This window comes from Carcharhinus amblyrhynchos, chromosome 4 (genome assembly GCF_965287045.1).
Source record: "Carcharhinus amblyrhynchos chromosome 4, sCarAmb.v2.hapA, whole genome shotgun sequence".
Lineage (NCBI taxonomy): Eukaryota > Metazoa > Chordata > Chondrichthyes > Carcharhiniformes > Carcharhinidae > Carcharhinus > Carcharhinus amblyrhynchos.
Genome location: NC_137327.1, coordinates 22,445,798 through 22,464,209, shown reverse-complemented (window position 1 = coordinate 22,464,209; position 18,412 = coordinate 22,445,798). Strand labels below are relative to the sequence as shown.

At 39.6% G+C, this 18,412-nt stretch overlaps 1 protein-coding gene across 4 annotated transcripts in view; it reads right to left on the bottom strand.

Annotated features, from left to right (window-relative positions):
• Window positions 1-18,412, bottom strand: part of nfat5b (nuclear factor of activated T cells 5b) — a 170,455-nt gene that overhangs the window by 76,049 nt on the left and 75,994 nt on the right. For all 4 annotated transcript variants that reach the window (XM_080186804.1, XM_080186802.1, XM_080186803.1 and 1 more), the window contains one exon: window positions 7,753-8,296. In XM_080186804.1, coding sequence (XP_080042930.1) covers window positions 7,753-8,296 — 544 coding nt within the window. The remainder of the gene's footprint in view (window positions 1-7,752; window positions 8,297-18,412) is intronic.

Genomic DNA, 18,412 nt, shown 5'->3' with positions numbered 1-18,412 from the left:
CCCAGGGGTCGGTGCAGGGGCCTCAGCTTTTTACCATTTATATAGATGATCTGGAGGAGGGAACCGAGTGTAGAGTGTCGAAATTTGCTGATGACACCAAGATTGGGGGAACGGCAAATTGTGCGGAGGGTGTGGAGAGTCTGCAGAAGGATCTAGATAGGCTGGGCGAATGGGCCAGGAAATGGCAAATGGAATTTAATGTTGGCAAGTGTGAGGTGGTCCACTTTGGTAGGAAGAATGGTAGGAAGGACTATTACTTACGGGGCGAAAAACTGCAGCAGGCGACGGTGCAGAGGGACCTCGGGGTCCTTGTGCATGAGTCGCAAAAACCCAGCTTGCAGGTGCAGCAGGTGGTCAGGAAGGCGAATGGGATGCTGGCCTTCATAGCAAGGGGGATTGAATATAAAAGTAGGGAGGTCTTGCTGCAGCTGTATAGGGCATTGGTGAGGCCGCAGCTGGAGTACTGTGTGCAGTTTTGGGCGCCGCACCTGCGCAAAGATATTTTGGCCTTGGAGGGAGTGCAGAGGAGGTTTACTAAGCTGATACCGGAGTTGAGGGGGTTGAGCTATGAGGAGAGGCTGAATAAACTGGGCTTGTACTCGTTAGAGTTTAGAAGAATGAGGGGAGATCTCATTGAGACGTATAAGATGATGAATGGGATGGATAGGATAGAGGTGGAAAGACTCTTCCCGCTCAAAAAAGACAGTAGGACTAGGGGGCACAGCCTCAAGATAAAAGGGGGGCGGTTTAGAACGGAGTTGAGGAGGAACTTCTTCACTCAAAGGGTGGTGAATCTCTGGAATTCTCTGCCCGTTGAAGTGGTGGAGGCTGCCTCGCTAAATATTTTTAAGACGCGGGTTGATGGGTTTTTGATAGGAGAGGGGATTAAGGGTTATGGGGAGAGGGTGGGAAAGTGGAACTGAGCAGCGACAGATCAGCCATGATCTTATTGAATGGCGGGGCAGGCTCGAAGGGCTGGATGGCCTACTCCTGCTCCTATTTCTTATGTTCTTATGTTCATCAGGAGGGCCCTGATGCTGGCAACCCATATCAGTGTGGGTGGAGGGGAGGGGAGGGGAGGGTGGGAGGAGGTCACTCGTTTCACCGGCAGATTGGGGCGCCGTGCGGAATGGCACCTGAGCACTCTGAAGCCAGCATCAAGGACATGTGTAGGGGGCCCCCACTGCCAACTCCCTCCCTCCCCACCAACCTCTTTCATTCTGGTGCAAAACTCCCAGTTGTCAAAACAAAAATTGCCTGAGGGCCAGAAGATTGTCGTGCAGAGCTTGCCGAAAAGACCAGCGCGGAGGTCTCCAATTTTCTCCCAACGTGACACTTCAAATTTCTTTGGGAAAGTTCCACTCTGTCTGAGGTGAGGAGCATTCATTTCCCCACCTGCCTTTTAGGTCAGAAATTTAACCATACTTGAACATGGATTTACCCAAATATTTGTGCGCTAGTTCCAAGAAAAAAAAAATCAGTTTTATAAAATGAAATTGAATTTAGTGTTATTTTGGTTCCTGTCTTATCTCCCCCTTGCATCATACAATCAACCACAAACTCTTCCGATCCCAATCTGATCCATCCACTGGGAAATTCATATAAGTGGATCAAGGATGTTTCATCTTCCAATTTATCTCATCATCCGGCCCCTCGTCTTGACTTAATACCTATTCTTGATAGCACAGCTAAGATTGGAAAGTTGCCATCTGGGCAATAACTTGCATTTCATCATTCTATTGTGAGCACTTACTTTATTGTCTACCCCATTTATACAATCAAACACTACCTGGTTTCATACCATTCTAAGGATTTATTTTATGGGGTGCATCTTGTTTGGTAATTTCACAGCAGAAATTGTTACCATATATTGTGAATGTCTATTCATACGCAAGTGGAAAAACTTGCCACTTTGAATCATGCAAGTCAGCAGGCTCCATTAATAATTTAGGATGACCATCTTAATATCTGCAAAAGATATTAATTCAAACTCACGGTTCCATTTACAAAACAAAGTTATAAAGTCAAATAATCAATTGACAATTGTTAGATTTATTTTGAATCTAGTCATTTATACTTGCAACAACATATATGACTTTAACATGGAATCATAAATAGGGTAATACTCAAATTTAGGGTGACTAAAATTACTATCTAGTACACAGTCGGCTCAAATCAGCCCAGTGTAATGCTGCATGTGATGTAAAATTGAAAAAACTGAAGTGTTATGTATGGTATACTAGGCAGTAACACTAGGCTGCACACAACAATAATAATACAGATAACAGTAAGGTTCAAGCATTAATTAATATTATCTGAAGCCCAAGACTTAAAAACATATTTCAGCCAGTGCTATTATTTATAAGACTTCAACTTTTTCTAGTGCACAAAATTGGCAGTAGCAGACTAGCCATCCAAAATACACCACTTGCATTTCTCTGTGATTTAAGTCAGGAGAGGTGTTTTAAGGACCAGCTTATTTTACACTCCACAATTCCTGAAAGCTCAATCCTTTGTTTACTTAATTGGGAAATGGCACACAGGACCAAAAGATAGCAGAAAACTGAAGTTACTTTGTAAATTTTGTTCAGTTTATTTTTTGTCCCCATTCTGGTGGGAACGTCATACTAATTGGACAGCTGAAACCCATATGCTGACCTCAAGGTAAGGCAAGAAGTGACATACACCCCATGCTTATTAAGCCGGTAATACTATATGCAATTATTTTTCTCGGTGATAGAGGGAAATATCTTAATTTCTATACATTTATGAAATCACAAGAGCTGCAGTATAAAATGAAAGATACACAGTAAAAATATAGTTCTAAAATCAAAGATATTTACAAAAAAAATGTTAAAATACAAATAAGAAAACTCAACTCATTTTATATGCCAATAGCAAAATATGGCATCTGCCATTAATGAACAAAAAAATTTAACTTAAAATTAAAATTATGGATCTCATTAAAAAGTCCATTTTTAAATTACCCACTGTTGCTTAGCAAATGGTCATTAGCTCCATCTATTCTAATAACTTCAAAGCAATAGTGAAATTAAAATGACATGGCAAGTTCCAAACATCCTCACTTTTCTAATTATAAATGTCATTTCTGTTGATTCCAACCTCTCTTTAATTTACCTGTCAATGTTCAATCACCAAAGAGAATTTGAATCATCATTTAGCCTGAAAAATCTATGTTTCCAGTAGTTTATTTTTCACTCTCCAATACTGCCATAGCTGCTCCTTTAAAACTGGGGCTCAAATTTATTCAAGAAGCTGTCCAGTTCAAGAATCACAACTTGTATTTAAATAAAGAAGTTTTGAAAAATCTGGACTATATGAATTCATATGGAAAAGTTTCAACAATACGTTCTCATTTAAAAGGCTTTTATAATACACAAAACATGTCACTATTTTATGTAGATTTTTCAAAGACCAAAATGTTTGCATTAGCACTTTGATGAATTACAGAAGATCTCTGTAGCGGAATTCCCCTCATCATAAATATAATCGAAGAACCTTTAACTTCACAAATGATATCTGTTACCTATGGACATTGAATTTCAGGCTTATATTTATTTTCAGTCTACATGGTTACTCTTTGGATTTTGGTTTAACTGGTCAGTGCAAATTCAACTTATGTACTAGCTACAGTACTATTATTAAACTAAAACTTTTCACTTTAGTCAAGGTGTAAACCCAGCACAGAAATCCTTCCTGATGGCACTCACATTAGCAGACTTGTTTTTTTTTCAGTTTAAATTTATTTATTTTCCAACTTAAGGGTCAAATTACGTTATAGCAGATGCAGAAAAGAAAATATATCTATCAACTCAAACATATAAAACAAAAAAAAGACAGGAATATTAAGTATATAGTTCTGTGGAGTAAACTACCAGAATAATTGAACTGTTAGGAAGTAGTTGGTCATACTCCAGGTGCTTATCCATATCAACTATAGAGAAGATTACAAGGTAGAAAAACACAAAATAGCTGGAAAATGGATAACTTGAGGATAACAAGCTAGCCGAGTGGATGTAAAGGGACATATTTAAAGATGCAGCATTAACAAATAACAGGAAATGAGTACTGTAACTATCAGTTTCATGATTCATGATGTGGAGGGGAAATTACAAAACTTCAGCATCCAAATTGAGAGGGTCATAACTTGTATGACCAAATGAACCAGCTGCAGAGGAATCTAGGCAGGATTGAGTGGTAAACCAATAAGTAGTGGATATTATTTAATATCAAGCAATGATACTTCAATATTATTGATATTATTTAATATCAAGCTCATGAAGCAGGAGAAGATTGAGAATGCAAAATAAATGGAAAGACTAATGACACAGCAAAAGAATCTGGGGTTCCAGTGAAAAATGCAGTTCTGTTGCAAAAGACAATGGTGTTTTGGGACATGAAGTTCAAAAGATAAAGCACAAAGCAAAGCAAATATTAACTAGCTTGCACAAAGTATTGATCTTTCCCAGTGAAGAAGGATTGCAACAGAATCTCGAACATTGAATACAGGAGTTGGGATGTCTCCTTGGAGTTGTACAAGACATTACTAAGGCTACACTTGGAATAGTGTGTACAGTTCTGGTCACTCTATTATAGGAAGGATATTATTAAATTAGAAAGAGTGCAGAAAAAGATTTACTAGGATGCTACCAAGACTTGATGGTTTGAGTTACAAGGGAAGGCTGGATAGACTGGGACTTCTTTCTCCAGAGCATAGGAGACTTCAGGGTGATATTATACAAGTCTAAAATAATGAGGGGCACAGATCAGCTAGATAGTCAACATCTTTTCTCAAAGGTAAGGGAGTCTGAAACTAGGTGGCATACGTTTACGGTGAGAGGGGAGAGATACAAAAGGGTCCAGCGGGGCAATTTTTCCACAGAGGGTGGTGAATGTCTGGAACAAGCTGCCAGAGGTAGTAGTAGAGGCAGGTAAAATTGTATTTTAAGAAGCATTTAAACAGTTACATGGGTAAGATGGGTATAGAGGGATATGGGCCAAACATGGGCAATTGGGATTAGCTTAGTGGTTAAAAAAGGGCGGCACAGACAAGTTGGGCCTGTTTCCATCCTGTAAACCTCTATGACTAACTTTTGAGTATTGGGGATATCCTGCCTTGGATGTAGCATAGTGAAGGGGAACTAACTTAGGAACCTTCATGATGGAGAAAGCTATGAATACTTGGATACTTAAATTGGCAATAAAAATCATAGCTAAAGTATGATATTATTTAATATTTAAGATCTGGAAAGGTGAACTGAATTACAGAAACACGTTGGTATTAACAAAAAGAAAGATAAAATGGCCACAGTCTCTCAAAAGAGAGAGCTGATTGGTGGTGATTTTAACCTGAGGATCACCGTACCTCAGAGGGGCAAGGTTGAGAAGGCAGACCTTCATGTAATCACAACCGGTATGGAAATTGGATCTACTGTAGGTGTAGCATCATAAACCAACTATTTAAGCTAACTGATCTCCAAACCCTGGGACAAGGATCACTGAGGCAAGAACCATAATCTTGTAAGATAGAAGGCTACCGTGAGAACAACAGCTAGTTAAGCTTAGATCAGAAAAGATGATGAACAGGTGAGATAGAATTTATACATAGAGCTTGTGATAAATGTATTGAATAGCCAACTCTTAAGATGCAGCAGGAATGGAAAATACTCAATTTCAATGATGGATAAAATTTTATCAGAGAAGAAAAGCAAGGTCTGTAAGCTTTGCTATTGGCTCAACAAATGAAAATGATCTTTTCCAGTCTTAACTAGTCCTATGTTCTTCAGGACAATTGGATATATTGGGGAGTACATACTGTTGTGGGGAGGCTAAGTAGGTGAACCAAGTGCAATTAGTGACGCATCACAGTTAACCAATGTCTCCTGAAGTTTACTTGATTGCCTTAGGAAGTTGGGGAGAAATTTAAGTACTTTGCAAGTTTTTGCTGCAATGTCATGTTTTTCCTCCTTTTGTTTGCCTTTCCCCAGGATTTATCATTATTAATGTTTGGGGTGGATGATTAAATGGAGTTGCACTGTCTAATTGCATCAGAATGAGATGCTATGGTCTTTTCACCCTCTTCTTTTCATATAGTTTCTTTTTATACATCAACACAATACATTAAAATTAAGCAATCACCTTTAGATGTGGACCCAACTTTGCAGAGCTTGTAGTTTAAGTGTGGTATACATCCTGGAAGATATATCTGGGACTGCCACGCTATTTTAATGTCTCTCAACATAGATTATTTGACCAATACAGAGTGCAATTTCAACAAAATCTAAATATGGAACATAAAACTCAAATAACATGATAATGGAGGCACTTTCTCTTTAATTCAGCAGATCTATTTTTGAAGTGCAACTAAAATTCAGTTAAGTTCATCACCAGGAATTGTAAATGACCAAATTATATCAGACTATGTACCTCCAGATAATAGCACCACTAATTTTATGGATATGTAAACAGACAACGACTATGCAATCAACTGTCAAATCAATTCCTTAGTCTAACTATAAAATTAAAATTTACCTCCACAATAGATAATTTTGAGTATTCATTGAAAACTAACTCTAGACAAAAATTTTTACACCTTACTCTGTAGCTAAATGCACTCAACCGGACAGGCCAGGTGAATCCTGAGATAGGGGATCTGAGATTGGTAGCAGTAAGAGTGCACAGTTCGCCTAAGGCAGGGAAAGGAAATAAGTAAGTATGAAAATTAGCCAGGGTTTCATTTGCTGGACGTTGTTCAGTGATCTCTGTTGCAAAGTGTATTGTGGACATAGGGCAAGGAAGAATTGTATTCAGCTATGATATCCCCCCCACCATCAGACAATCAAACAGCCTGCTGATACTATCTAGGGTCTCACTTTAAGAATGCTGGCTTCAATGAAGTACAATAGGGCTGCGAGTTCATGAAAACAAACCCAATGACATATTGCCATCTTCAGGGGAAGACTGGGGGGGCAGGGAGGGGATTCTTAATTCAAGAACATTTTAAGTTTTAGTTCATTTATTAGGGTCAGAAGTAGGCTTACATTAACACTGCTATGAAGTTACTGTCAGAATTCTCTCATCGCCTCACTCCAGCGCCTATTCGGGTATGCTGAGGGCGAATTTAGTACGGCCAATACATCTAACTAGCACGTCTTTCGGACTGTGGGAGGTAACTGGAGCACCCAGTCGAAACCCATGCAGACATGAGGAGAACGTGCAGACTCTGCACAGACAGTGACCCAAGCCAGGAATCAAACCGTGTCCCTAGCACTGAGGACTGTGCCACGGTGCTATCCCATCATTTATGAAGATAACATTTGCATTAACAGAAACTTGTGTATCTCTAGCTAATAGGAGGCACAATCATGCAAGGAGAAATTCCTTAACGTTCGTAGAATTGTATATGAGGTATAAGGTGAACATTTGTTTTTGGGAATCAATTTATAAAAATCTTGTGAATATTTGTTACATTAGGGGGCTTCCATTATGCAGATGAAAATCCTCTCTGTTATTCTTTTAATTGTCAGATTAATTTTAGTCTCATCTTTAAGAGGGCATGTTGCTGTTCGTGAATATAGACGACATAATAGATGAGATAGAAAAAAAATGTCTGTACCAGTTGATTCCTCTGATTTTTAAAAGAGAAAGTATAAATTTCAGTTATATTCTGTGTGGGTTTATCCAAATACTACCTTAAAAACTTAATAAAATGTTTAAAAAAGCTATACCAACCCATTGCTCCCCTTTGAGCTGTTTTTGCCTTCTGAGATGAGTTGAGAAAGTACATAATGGGGTCCTTTTGCACTGTCTGCATCAAAGACATCCATATTCGACTCTTCATCATCCACACGCACAAAACCTGGTCGTTGTTTAGGCGAACGTTTCCGTGATTTCCGTGGCACTGTTGTGTTATCATTGTAAGAACTGGAACTCATAATGCTGAAGTTAGAGCCTGATTCATCCATCCAAATATTGCTGCTCTGTTCCGAGTCACCTGCATCATCTTGACAAGACATCCTGCTGTCATCGAGCAAATCTTCAGGTGGTGGAGAGATGTTGAGGACAGTCCTCCTTTTGGGCGTGCTCTGCAGCTGTGGGGCATTACTTAACTGATTTTCATAGCTCAGTAATTCACTTACCCCATGGCCACTTACCCCCTGTTCTGGAGTGCAGCTATCTACTTGCATAGATGTGTTGTCAGTTATTGAGGTAGAATGCATGCTAGGATTGGAAGATGGGGTGAAGGTGCTGCTTTGACCACCGCTGGAGGAGACATCTGTGGTATGTACAATCCAAATGTAAATACACACATTTCAACGCGAGTTAGCTAGCAATGTCCAATTGTGTTCTGTTTAATTGTTCACAAAGCTTTAACTCAACAATTTATAAAGTGAATAGTTATCAATTAACATTGGAAATTTAAACTGGGAGAGAGGGTATAATACTTTCTCAGATACCAATCACGATAAAATAAAACTTCCATATGTTATATTTCAATTGGGGTTGCTCATAGTCAAATAACAAATAATAATCATCTGACCTACAAGGCAAAGAAACGTTGCAGAGACACCCTGCTTGACAAACAATTCCTGCAACTAGAATGAACACAATAATTTAGCTAGATCTAAAAGCATTACTATCTATTCTTCAAAGTCATTACAAAAATATGTATGAATATTAATCTAATGAATGTGCATTTGGCAAAATAAAATGGGATCAGTGTTGCATGCATTTCTCACCTTTAAGATATAGTTCTATGGGAAAAACAAAAAAATTCTTTTGATACACTCTACACTCTTCATCTATGATAGTATTTGGCACAGCAGAGGTAAAAAAAGGCCAAATGAACATGTGATATTACGTAAATAAAAAGGAAGGCAATCAAAGTCTTTATTTCATCCGAAATAGGTGCAGTGTGGATAATACGGTTGCCAACACTAAAAATGAGAGATCCTTAGATGTACTGCATTCAACAGATAATGAACATTTTTTTTGTTAATGGCACAATATCTAAAACGACTTTAGATGCATGAAACGGTGATACCAAATTTGTTCTTGCCCTATCCCAGTCTCCTGAAATGCTAGACTTTCAATAAATACTGAAAATATTAAAACCTGACAAAATGTCTTAACTTCCTTATAATTTTAATAATGACATCAAATTATATATTTTTCACATATAATCTTAAAAGTTCCCTCTTGGTACAACACCATTTTCAATCTTCTGCATTTGTTTCACAAATGCGTTGTTGTCAGTGACTTTCTTAAATAGGAATGTTAAATGCCTTGCTGTAAGTATAGTTCTTTTTCTAAATTTTTCCTCTTTTTGCCAGTTTGTTTCCCCTGTTCTTCCTGAAGCACGAACACCTTGATAAAGTTGAAAACTAGAAAACAAGAACCTCCTCTCACTAAACAGGATAGCAAACTCTCACTGATAACTACAAGAATTTAAATTCCCCAAATGCAGCAGGGTGCAGCCTTCATGTATTTGAAGCATCTATCAGATGTATCCAATTTTAACAAGTGATTTTCAACATCTAACAGCAACTGGTGTAATATTAAGCAATTTCTAAGGCCTGTGCTTAGAAAGCCACTCAGTGCTCCCAGGAGTTAATAGTTAAGCACAGAAAGGTGAGTAAGTCAGTGAAAAGGAAGCCATTCATAATCATGCCAGGAACTCCAAATCAAAGGCATGACCCTATCTTTCCAACTGAACAATATGCTTCAACCCTAAAATGCACATTGTCTTGTGATTATGTTGTTTGTGCTGGGAACAATGTAATCAAAATATGCATTCTCTCTCAAAGTCAAATAAGCAAAGTTCACAATTTAAAACAATGGAATATGCCCTGACAAAAGATTTTTGCAATATTTAATTACCACAAGTGGTATTGGAATGCCAATGAAACGTTCTTAAGTGGACTGTTACAGCGAAAAAAAAAATACACAGTGGGCTCTAAAAGTTCAACATCGCCAGCATTACAAAATGCCAATGATATCTTGGTACAATAATGATGAGAAAAATAAATGGCTTTCTGCTGGTACCTCACTGAAATGATCATTCTTCACTTGTAAGCCCCTACAAGTTGGAAGACATTTTTAAATTCATTCAACAACGTGGGCTTTGCAGGCTAGGCCAACATTCACCTTCCATCCCTAATCACCCTTGTGAAGGTGGTGAGGAGCTACCTTTTCGAACCACTGCAGTTCATGTGATGCAGGGACACCCACAGTGCTATGAATGGGGGAGGGGGAGGTGTTTGTTCCAACATTTTGACACAGCTGCAGTGAAGGAACAGCGAGTAGGAGCACTATTGCCTCACAGCGCCGGGAACCCGGGTTCAATTCCCAGCTTGGGTAGCTGTCTGTGCGGAGTCAGCAGTTGTCCCTGTGTCAGCATGGGTTTCCTCCGGATGCTCCAGTTTCCTCAGTTCAAAAGGCATGCTGGTTCATTGCTGGTGGGAACCTTCAACTGGTGGTCTTCCCAGGTATCTGCTGCTCTTGTCTCTCTAGGTGGTAGTAGTTATGAGTTTGGAAGGTGGTGTCAAAGGAGCCTTGGTAAGTTCCTCCAGTGCATCTTGTAGATGGTACACATTTCTGCTACAGTACATCAGTGAGAAAGGGAATGAATGCTTGTGGAAGGGATGCTAATCAAGCAGGATGCTTTCTCCTGAATGATGTCACACTTTGAGTGTTGTTCGAATTGTACTCATCCAGGCTAAAAAAATTCCATTGTATTCCTGACCTGTGCCTTTGAGATAGTGGACAAGCTTTGGGAGTCAGGAGAGAGTTATTTGCCAGAGAAGTCCCAGCATCTGACCTGATCTTCTCACCACAGACAGGTCCAGTTCAGTTTCTGGTCAACAGTAACCTCCATAATGTTGCATGTGAGGGATGAAATGATGGTAATAGTGTTGAACATCAAAAGGTGGTTGCAGTCATTGCCTGGCACTTGGTTGCCATGAATGCTACTAAATCACTTGTCAGCCCAAGCTTGGATATTGTCCAGGTCTTGTTGCATTCGAACATGGACTTTGGAGTGGTCACAAATGGTGCTGAACATTGAATAATCATGAGTAAACATCCCCACTTCTGTTCTTATGATGGAAGGAAGGTCATTGATGAAGCAGCTGAAAGTGGTTGGACTGAGGACACTACCCTAAGGAACTCCTACAGTGATGTTGTAGAACTGAGATAATTGACCTCAACCACTTCCTGTGTGCTAGGTATGATTCCAACAGGAGGGGGGGGGGGGGGGGGGTTGGGTAGAGCTTTTCTCCTGATTCAAATTTATTCCAGTTTTGCTAGGGCTCCTTGATGCCACACTCAGTCAAACGTAGCCTTAATGTCAAGGGCAGTCACTTTCATCTCACCTCTGAAATTCAGTTCTTTTGTCCATTTTTCAAGCAAGGCTGTAATGAGGTCAGGTGCTGAATGGCCCTGGCGGAAGCCAAACTGAGCATCAGTGAACAGGTTATTGTTAAACATGTGCCACTTGATTGCACAGTTATTTACCTCTTCCACCATTTTACTCATGATCGAAAGTGAACTTGTGGGGTGGTAATTAGCAGGGTTGCATTTGTCCTGCTTTGTGTATAGAACATACCAGGGCAACTTTCCAAATTGCTGAGTAGATGCCAGCATCGTAGCTGTACTGAAACAGCTTGTCTAAGGGTGCCGCAAGTTCTGAAGCACGTTTTCAGTACTACTGTCAGGGCCCATAGCCTTTGTTGTATCCAGTGCCTGTTGTTTTTTGATTCCATTTGGAGTGAATTGAATTGGCTGAACACTGGCATCTTGATGCTGGGGATCTCCAGAGGAGGTCAAGATGGATCATTCACTCAGCACTTGTGAATGCTTCAACCTTATCTTTTGCACAAATGTGCTGGGCTTCCCCATCATTGAGGATGGTGGTAGATGTGGAGTCTCCCTCTCCAGTGAGTGGTTTAAGTATCCACCACTATTCTCAGCTTGATGTGCTAGACTGCAGAGCTTAAATCTGATCTATTGGTTGTGGGATCGCTTAGCTCCGTCTATCACTTGCTGCTTGGTATGCAAGTAGCCTGCTGTTGTATCTTCACCAGATTGACACTATTGTACTGAAGGGTGATCGTGAGAAATCATGGGTTTTCTCCCATTCTCAATTTATGACTATTCACTTAATTTTCAATGTAATTTTAAATTCCTTGTCTGAATAGTTCAGTTCCACCCTAGACACTGGGCTTAACAGTTGAACTAGAATTGTTTTCATAACCAAAACAGACAGTTTTCAGTGATTTTAAAACAATAATCTACTTAAGGGCAACAGATAAACAATTAGAGCACGGCATGTTTTATGATATTTTCTGAACGCAAAATTGTATTGTTGCCTCATATTTCACAAAGTTAACCAATGCCTTTTTTCAAAACCACTAAGTTAACTGGGTTCCACTATTAGTTTTAAAATAATTAGAAAAAACAATTTGATTTAAAAAGGAATCAAACTTGGGAATGCAATTTCCTCATTTTATTAAAAGCATAGGTACTATTGGTCAACAATACTTTTAAAAATTAGCAAAATTCACATGTTCCTAAAATTGTTAAATTCCCTTCAGCTAACTGCACTGTTTCTTCTCCATAGTCCACAACATCCTTTGCCATTTCTACCATCTTTATCAATTTACCTAACCATGCTATCATTAAACATGCATCCCCTTCCAATATTCTAAAGGATCTATCTCTGCTGTGATGCTAAGGAATTTTTTGTGACACTGTCTTCTCACAGAAACACAACAAGATGTCCTTTTACCTCCTCCCTTCCCACTATCCAAGGTTCTAAACACTCCTTCCAGATAAAACAGTTTAATTGTACTACTTTTAAATTAGCATACCATATGTACTGCTGATGATGTGGTCTCCTCTAAATTGGGAAATCAAACACCAATTAGTTGCCAGCTTTGTTCAATCCACCAGCTTGTTCCCAAGCTTCCAGCCGCCTGCCATTTTAATTCTCTGCCCTACTCTTTGATGTCCTACACTTTTCCAATAAACCTCAACTTGAAGAAAAGCATCACATCTTCGATCAGCTACTTTTACAGCCTTCTGGACTGAAGATGGACATCATGGGCAAATTCTCCCAAATAAATTCAAAACCCCCAAATGGGAAAATGGGAATAACTCCCACTGGTTTTTTCAGTGCGATTTCCAGAGCGAATCTCCGACATACTTTGCATCAGAGTGCCCTAGTGGGATTCCCTCTGAAAATCTGTGGGCGGGGCCTATTCCCACCAGAGGCTGGTAGCATAGCGCTGAGTGGGCCACTGTGCATGTGCCAATATCCACGCTGATTGATCTGTGCAGTGGCCACACATTGCCAGCCTCCCAATAGTGGCCAGCTCCACAATGCCCCATCGCTGTCCTACCGACACCCCAATCTGACTGAGGCCTCCCAGACCTCTCTGGGCAAGCCTAAGGGGCACCCCCTCTTACCCCAACCTCCTTGAGGACTTCAATGGCCTCTCATCACTCCAGCAAGGTTGGGCTTCCTGCTTCCCCATTAGTTGTAAACCCTGCTGGTGTGAACCACTCCTAGTGGGGCAACACCCAAGCAGGCCTGGAGTCTTCAATCCCAGGTCTGTGAATGAAATGGAAATCTCGATTTCCATGTGGTAATCAGCTCAGCATTGATATCCAGTGCAAAGATGATTACTCTGGGAATCTTATCCACAGAGGCCGTGGTGCCCAGCAGGGAGTCTGTGAAACAGCGCAACGGGCTGGGAGAATCGCCCCCTATTAATTTCAGATCATAACCTCTGTCTCCATTTTCTCAGACAGCTGGAGGCGGTGATTCTGCTGTTCTCATTTACAACTCATCTCAACTGTCTTTTGTTCTATTACTTGTCCCATGACCACCTTGTTTTGCCTTGCACTGTCATCCCTTCAACCATTTGATCTCTAGTGTTCCACCCTATCACCCTAACCCTAATACACCCCACCCCTGCCCCGTGTTCCTAGCCTTCGTACTTGCTTAAAATTTGTGATTATAAACAACTCTAACTTTTTTCAGTTTTGATGAAATGTCATTGACTTGAACCATTGAATCTCTTTCTTTTTCTATAGATATGACCTAATTTGCTGAGTATTTCAGATACTATCTGTTTTCATTTCAGATTTCTAGCATGCAGTGTTTTACTTTTGTATTTTCTATTGCTGGATTCCCAAGTTCACATATAGGTTGGAATATAACGATACTGCAGAATATGTACCAAATGCATTAATTTGAGAAGGTGGCCATGCTGATAATGAAGAATAAAATGGCAATATCGCAATACCATACATGGAAGCAGCCTTTGTACCATAGAAAAGAACATACAAGCAACATTACTTGGCAACAACTCAATCTTGTTAGCAGCCTCACCCCGTCCTTCAGGGAATTAAGTAATTTTATTACACGGTTTTAACATGATTCATTTTGAAATGAAACAAAGCATTTTTGGTCTACACAAATTCAATTATGAATAATGAAAATATAATTCAAAATCAGTTTTCCCTTGTCCAAAGTTAAATTAACCAATAATCCGAATTAAATAAATGTTGGTAACACAACAAAAATGGAAGTATCACACTAAAATATTGAATTATATAATTATTTGAATGAGGGCAAACTCTGAATTGGGAAGAATCTATACTGCAGGTTTTCTACACCACTGCGTATTTCTTCCAATTTTCTCCTCTCTCAGATTGTTCACTTATTGTGATATGGTTTACTCAGTCCCAGCAGCCTGTGTGTCAATGAAGTGCACCATAGCAAAGTCTGATCCAGTACTTTCCAACATCAATTGATGTGCACTTTGAAAAAAGGTTGACCAAATAGTCACCAGGACTGATTTTCCATCCAAATCAAAAGGCACTGTTTTTCCCTCATGACAATTAATCAAACAAGGAAATAAACCCAATACCACTTCAGATCAGCCATGATCTTATTGAATGGCGGGGCAGGCTCGAAGGGCTAGATGGCCTACTCCTGCTCCTATTTCTTATGTTCTTATGTTCACTTGGTCTTTATTGACAAAGTGCATTTATCTCATAAGATCCTGAACACCCCTGAGCAGTTATAATTGAGATAAAAATGATCAGTAACTCAGAAACAAAATTAAAATCTTGCAAATCGCTTCAGCAACATTGCTCATCACTGCCATGGGCTACCATAACTTCCAAGGCTGCCATACATTGTGTAACATAACCCAGTCCTCCTGAACACCTGACCACAGATGCACCCTAACCTAACATTTAATGGCCTACTCAACTGAACCAACCCAGCCACCTTTCCATCATTTTCTAAAAATGTTCCACTGCTCTTAACTAAGCTTCCTGACACCCCTGCACAGCACCATACTCTGACCCCAAACATCAGACTTTACTTATCACTTCCTCCTTCTCTGAGTCACATATATTCATACTCTGCCACTCACTTTCCGTTTAAACATTATAAGTTGATTCCCTCTGAAAGAAAACTTAGATTTAATTATAATTTATGCCATTAAGAATATCTTCATTTAAAAAATATTGGTGCCTCTTATTAAATATAAAGATAAAATGTAATTTTGCAACTATAGATCTCTAAGAAAGAAAATCATAAAACAGTTATATCATTGCAAATCAAACATAGAAGAAAAACAAACTGATATGGAAGCAAACAAAATAAAGTGATTTGAGGTGGACAGATTTTTTTTTAAATACTAAAGCTTGTGAATAATACCAACTAGAATTGAAATAACCTTGGAAGCTAAGGTTAACAAAAAAATTGAGTACCTGTTCTGATTAAAGATTTTCAAGCAAGGAAATAAAAAAAAGGAGGTTGCAAATCTCCATTCACTATTTTTTAGTAGAAAGCTCGCTTTAGAGTCTACTTTTTCACTAAAAATAGCAAAGAGAAAATAAATTTGAACATAAAGGCTATTGTTCTTCCTTATGTTACATCTCAATTGTAGAATATCTTAAGTTTCAGGATTTTTACAAAATGAACATTTGTTCTCAAACCTCCGAATACAAAAATCTCAACACCCAACTGCTAACTTTGAAGATTTATCTCTCTTCAAATAAGAGTAACACTGACCGTGTATAAGATACATATTGCTTCCCTAAAATTTTCATGCATCATTTGCAGCATCTAGTGGTAGAAAACTAAATGAAGTGTCAAAATAGTGAACTTAAAATCATACAGTGCAGAAAGAGACCATTTGGCCCATCGAGTCTGCATCAACCACAATCCCACCCAGGCCCTATCCACATATCCCTACATATTGACCCACTAACCCCTCTAACCTATGCATCCCAGGACAATAAGGGGCAATTTAAATGGCCAATCAACCTAGCCCGCACATCTTTGGAGCGTGAGAGGAAATCTGAGCACCCGAAAGGAAACCCTCGCAGACACAGGGAGAATGTGCAAACTCCACACAGACAGTGACCCAGGCCGGGATTCAAACCCGGGTCCCTGGAGCTGTGAAGCAGCAGTGCTAAAGTTCCAATGGAAGTATTTACAAGCCCTGTGCTTTGTGAAATGAAATGTTGCTCAGTTTTGCTTCAAGTGATCTTACTCTCTCAATTTTGCCTCAAGTAAGTTTGCTCTCAAATTACATTAAATAGTTTGCACCAATATGAAGTCAAAACCACTTTTGTGATAGCTATTCAGTCAAGCATTTGTGGGAAAATTAAAGTTTCAATAACATCAACGTGTCTAAAAGCAGCAGATAATCAACTGACTAGTCTATTGCCAAAAGTAGTTCCTGTTCACCTTCAAGTGAGCCCAGACCTTGCAAACTGCCCCAAATTTGCCTGAACACACCTTTCTCTACTTCCAAGATAACAGCCCAATCCTACATCCCGCCTGACCACTGTCTCTGGAAATCCCTCTGGATGTTCACCCTGCCTTTGCATGCCAGCTCGAGCCATCTGCTTCCTTCTAGTGTCACCTTCTTCCCTAAGAATTTTCCACTAATTTGAAAATGTTACAGGAGGATAGTGAAAAAAACATTGATACTATTTGCTTGTTTCAAGATTCTTTGGAGGGATTCAAAGAAGGTGGCATCACACCAGTATGGACATGTATTTTTGTTAACCTGTTTTTTTCCTGCTTTATAAGAAAAAGTTTCTCCAAAGGCATCAATGGTTGAGGTAGGATCTGTGGTCTGTACCATGGGAAAAACACAACAATTCCTGTTGGCACTTTAGGATCAAAGTTCTGATTCTGCTGTCATGTCTCCAAGGACAATGATAGGAAAAGAAGAAATATGCAGTAGGATATAATGAAATAGGAAAAGAGGTATGGAAGACAAAAAGGAGGGAAAAAGACAAGGGGAGGAATTTTGACAGGCATATTGTGGATGACTTACAGAAAGGAGGCAGAAGACAGATAAAAAGAATAACACACTGAAATGTGGAGTGGGATTTTCTGGCCGCACTTGCCCCACGGTAAAAAAATCCTGCCTGAGGTCAACGGACCTGTGTGTGATGTTCTATGTCCCACCTGTTACAATTCCCCTGGTGGGCAGGATGGTAAAATGGTTTCAGAAAGATACAGACAAAAAAAACTGGAAGATAAAGTAGAATTTTAAAAAATTGGGTGATTTAGCAAAAGGTATGCTGCTGAAAGGTAAAGAGGATGAGAGGAAAAGAAAATATTGAGAGGGAGGGGAAACAATAAAACGATCAGAAATTACTGCTCATTTGCTAGCAATATCATATCCCATTACAAATGAGTAGTTCATTCAGCATTGATGAATATATGTTGCTTAATATTATGAAGTAGGGAAAGGGTTAATAGATTTTGTACTTAGAATATGTCACAAACATAACCCTTCATCATGGTTTATCTCCTTTAGCTTATACTGTTCCTGGCATTAATACAAGTTATTTGTTCATGTCCTTATATAAGTTATAAGAAATAGGAGCAGGAGTAGGCCATCCAGCCCTTCGAGCCTGCCCCGCCATTCGATAAGATCGTGGCTGATCTGTCGCTGCTCAGTTCCACTTTCCCGCCCTCTCCCCATAACCCTTAATCCCCTCTCTTATCAAAAACCCATCAACCTGCGTCTTAAAAATATTTAGCGAGACAGCCTCCACCACTTCAATGGGCAGAGAATTCCAGAGATTCACCACCCTTTGAGTGAAGAAGTTCCTCCTCAACTCCGTTCTAAACCGCCCCCCCTTTATCTTGAGGCTGTGTCCCCTAGTCCTGTCTTTTTTGAGCGGGAAGAGCCTCTCCACCTCTATCCTATCCATCCCATTCATCATCTTATACGTCTCAATGAGATCTCCACTCATTCTTCTAAACTCTAACGAGTACAAGCCTAGTTTATTCAGCCTCTCCTCATAGCTCAACCCCCTCAACTCCGGTATCAGCCTAGTAAAC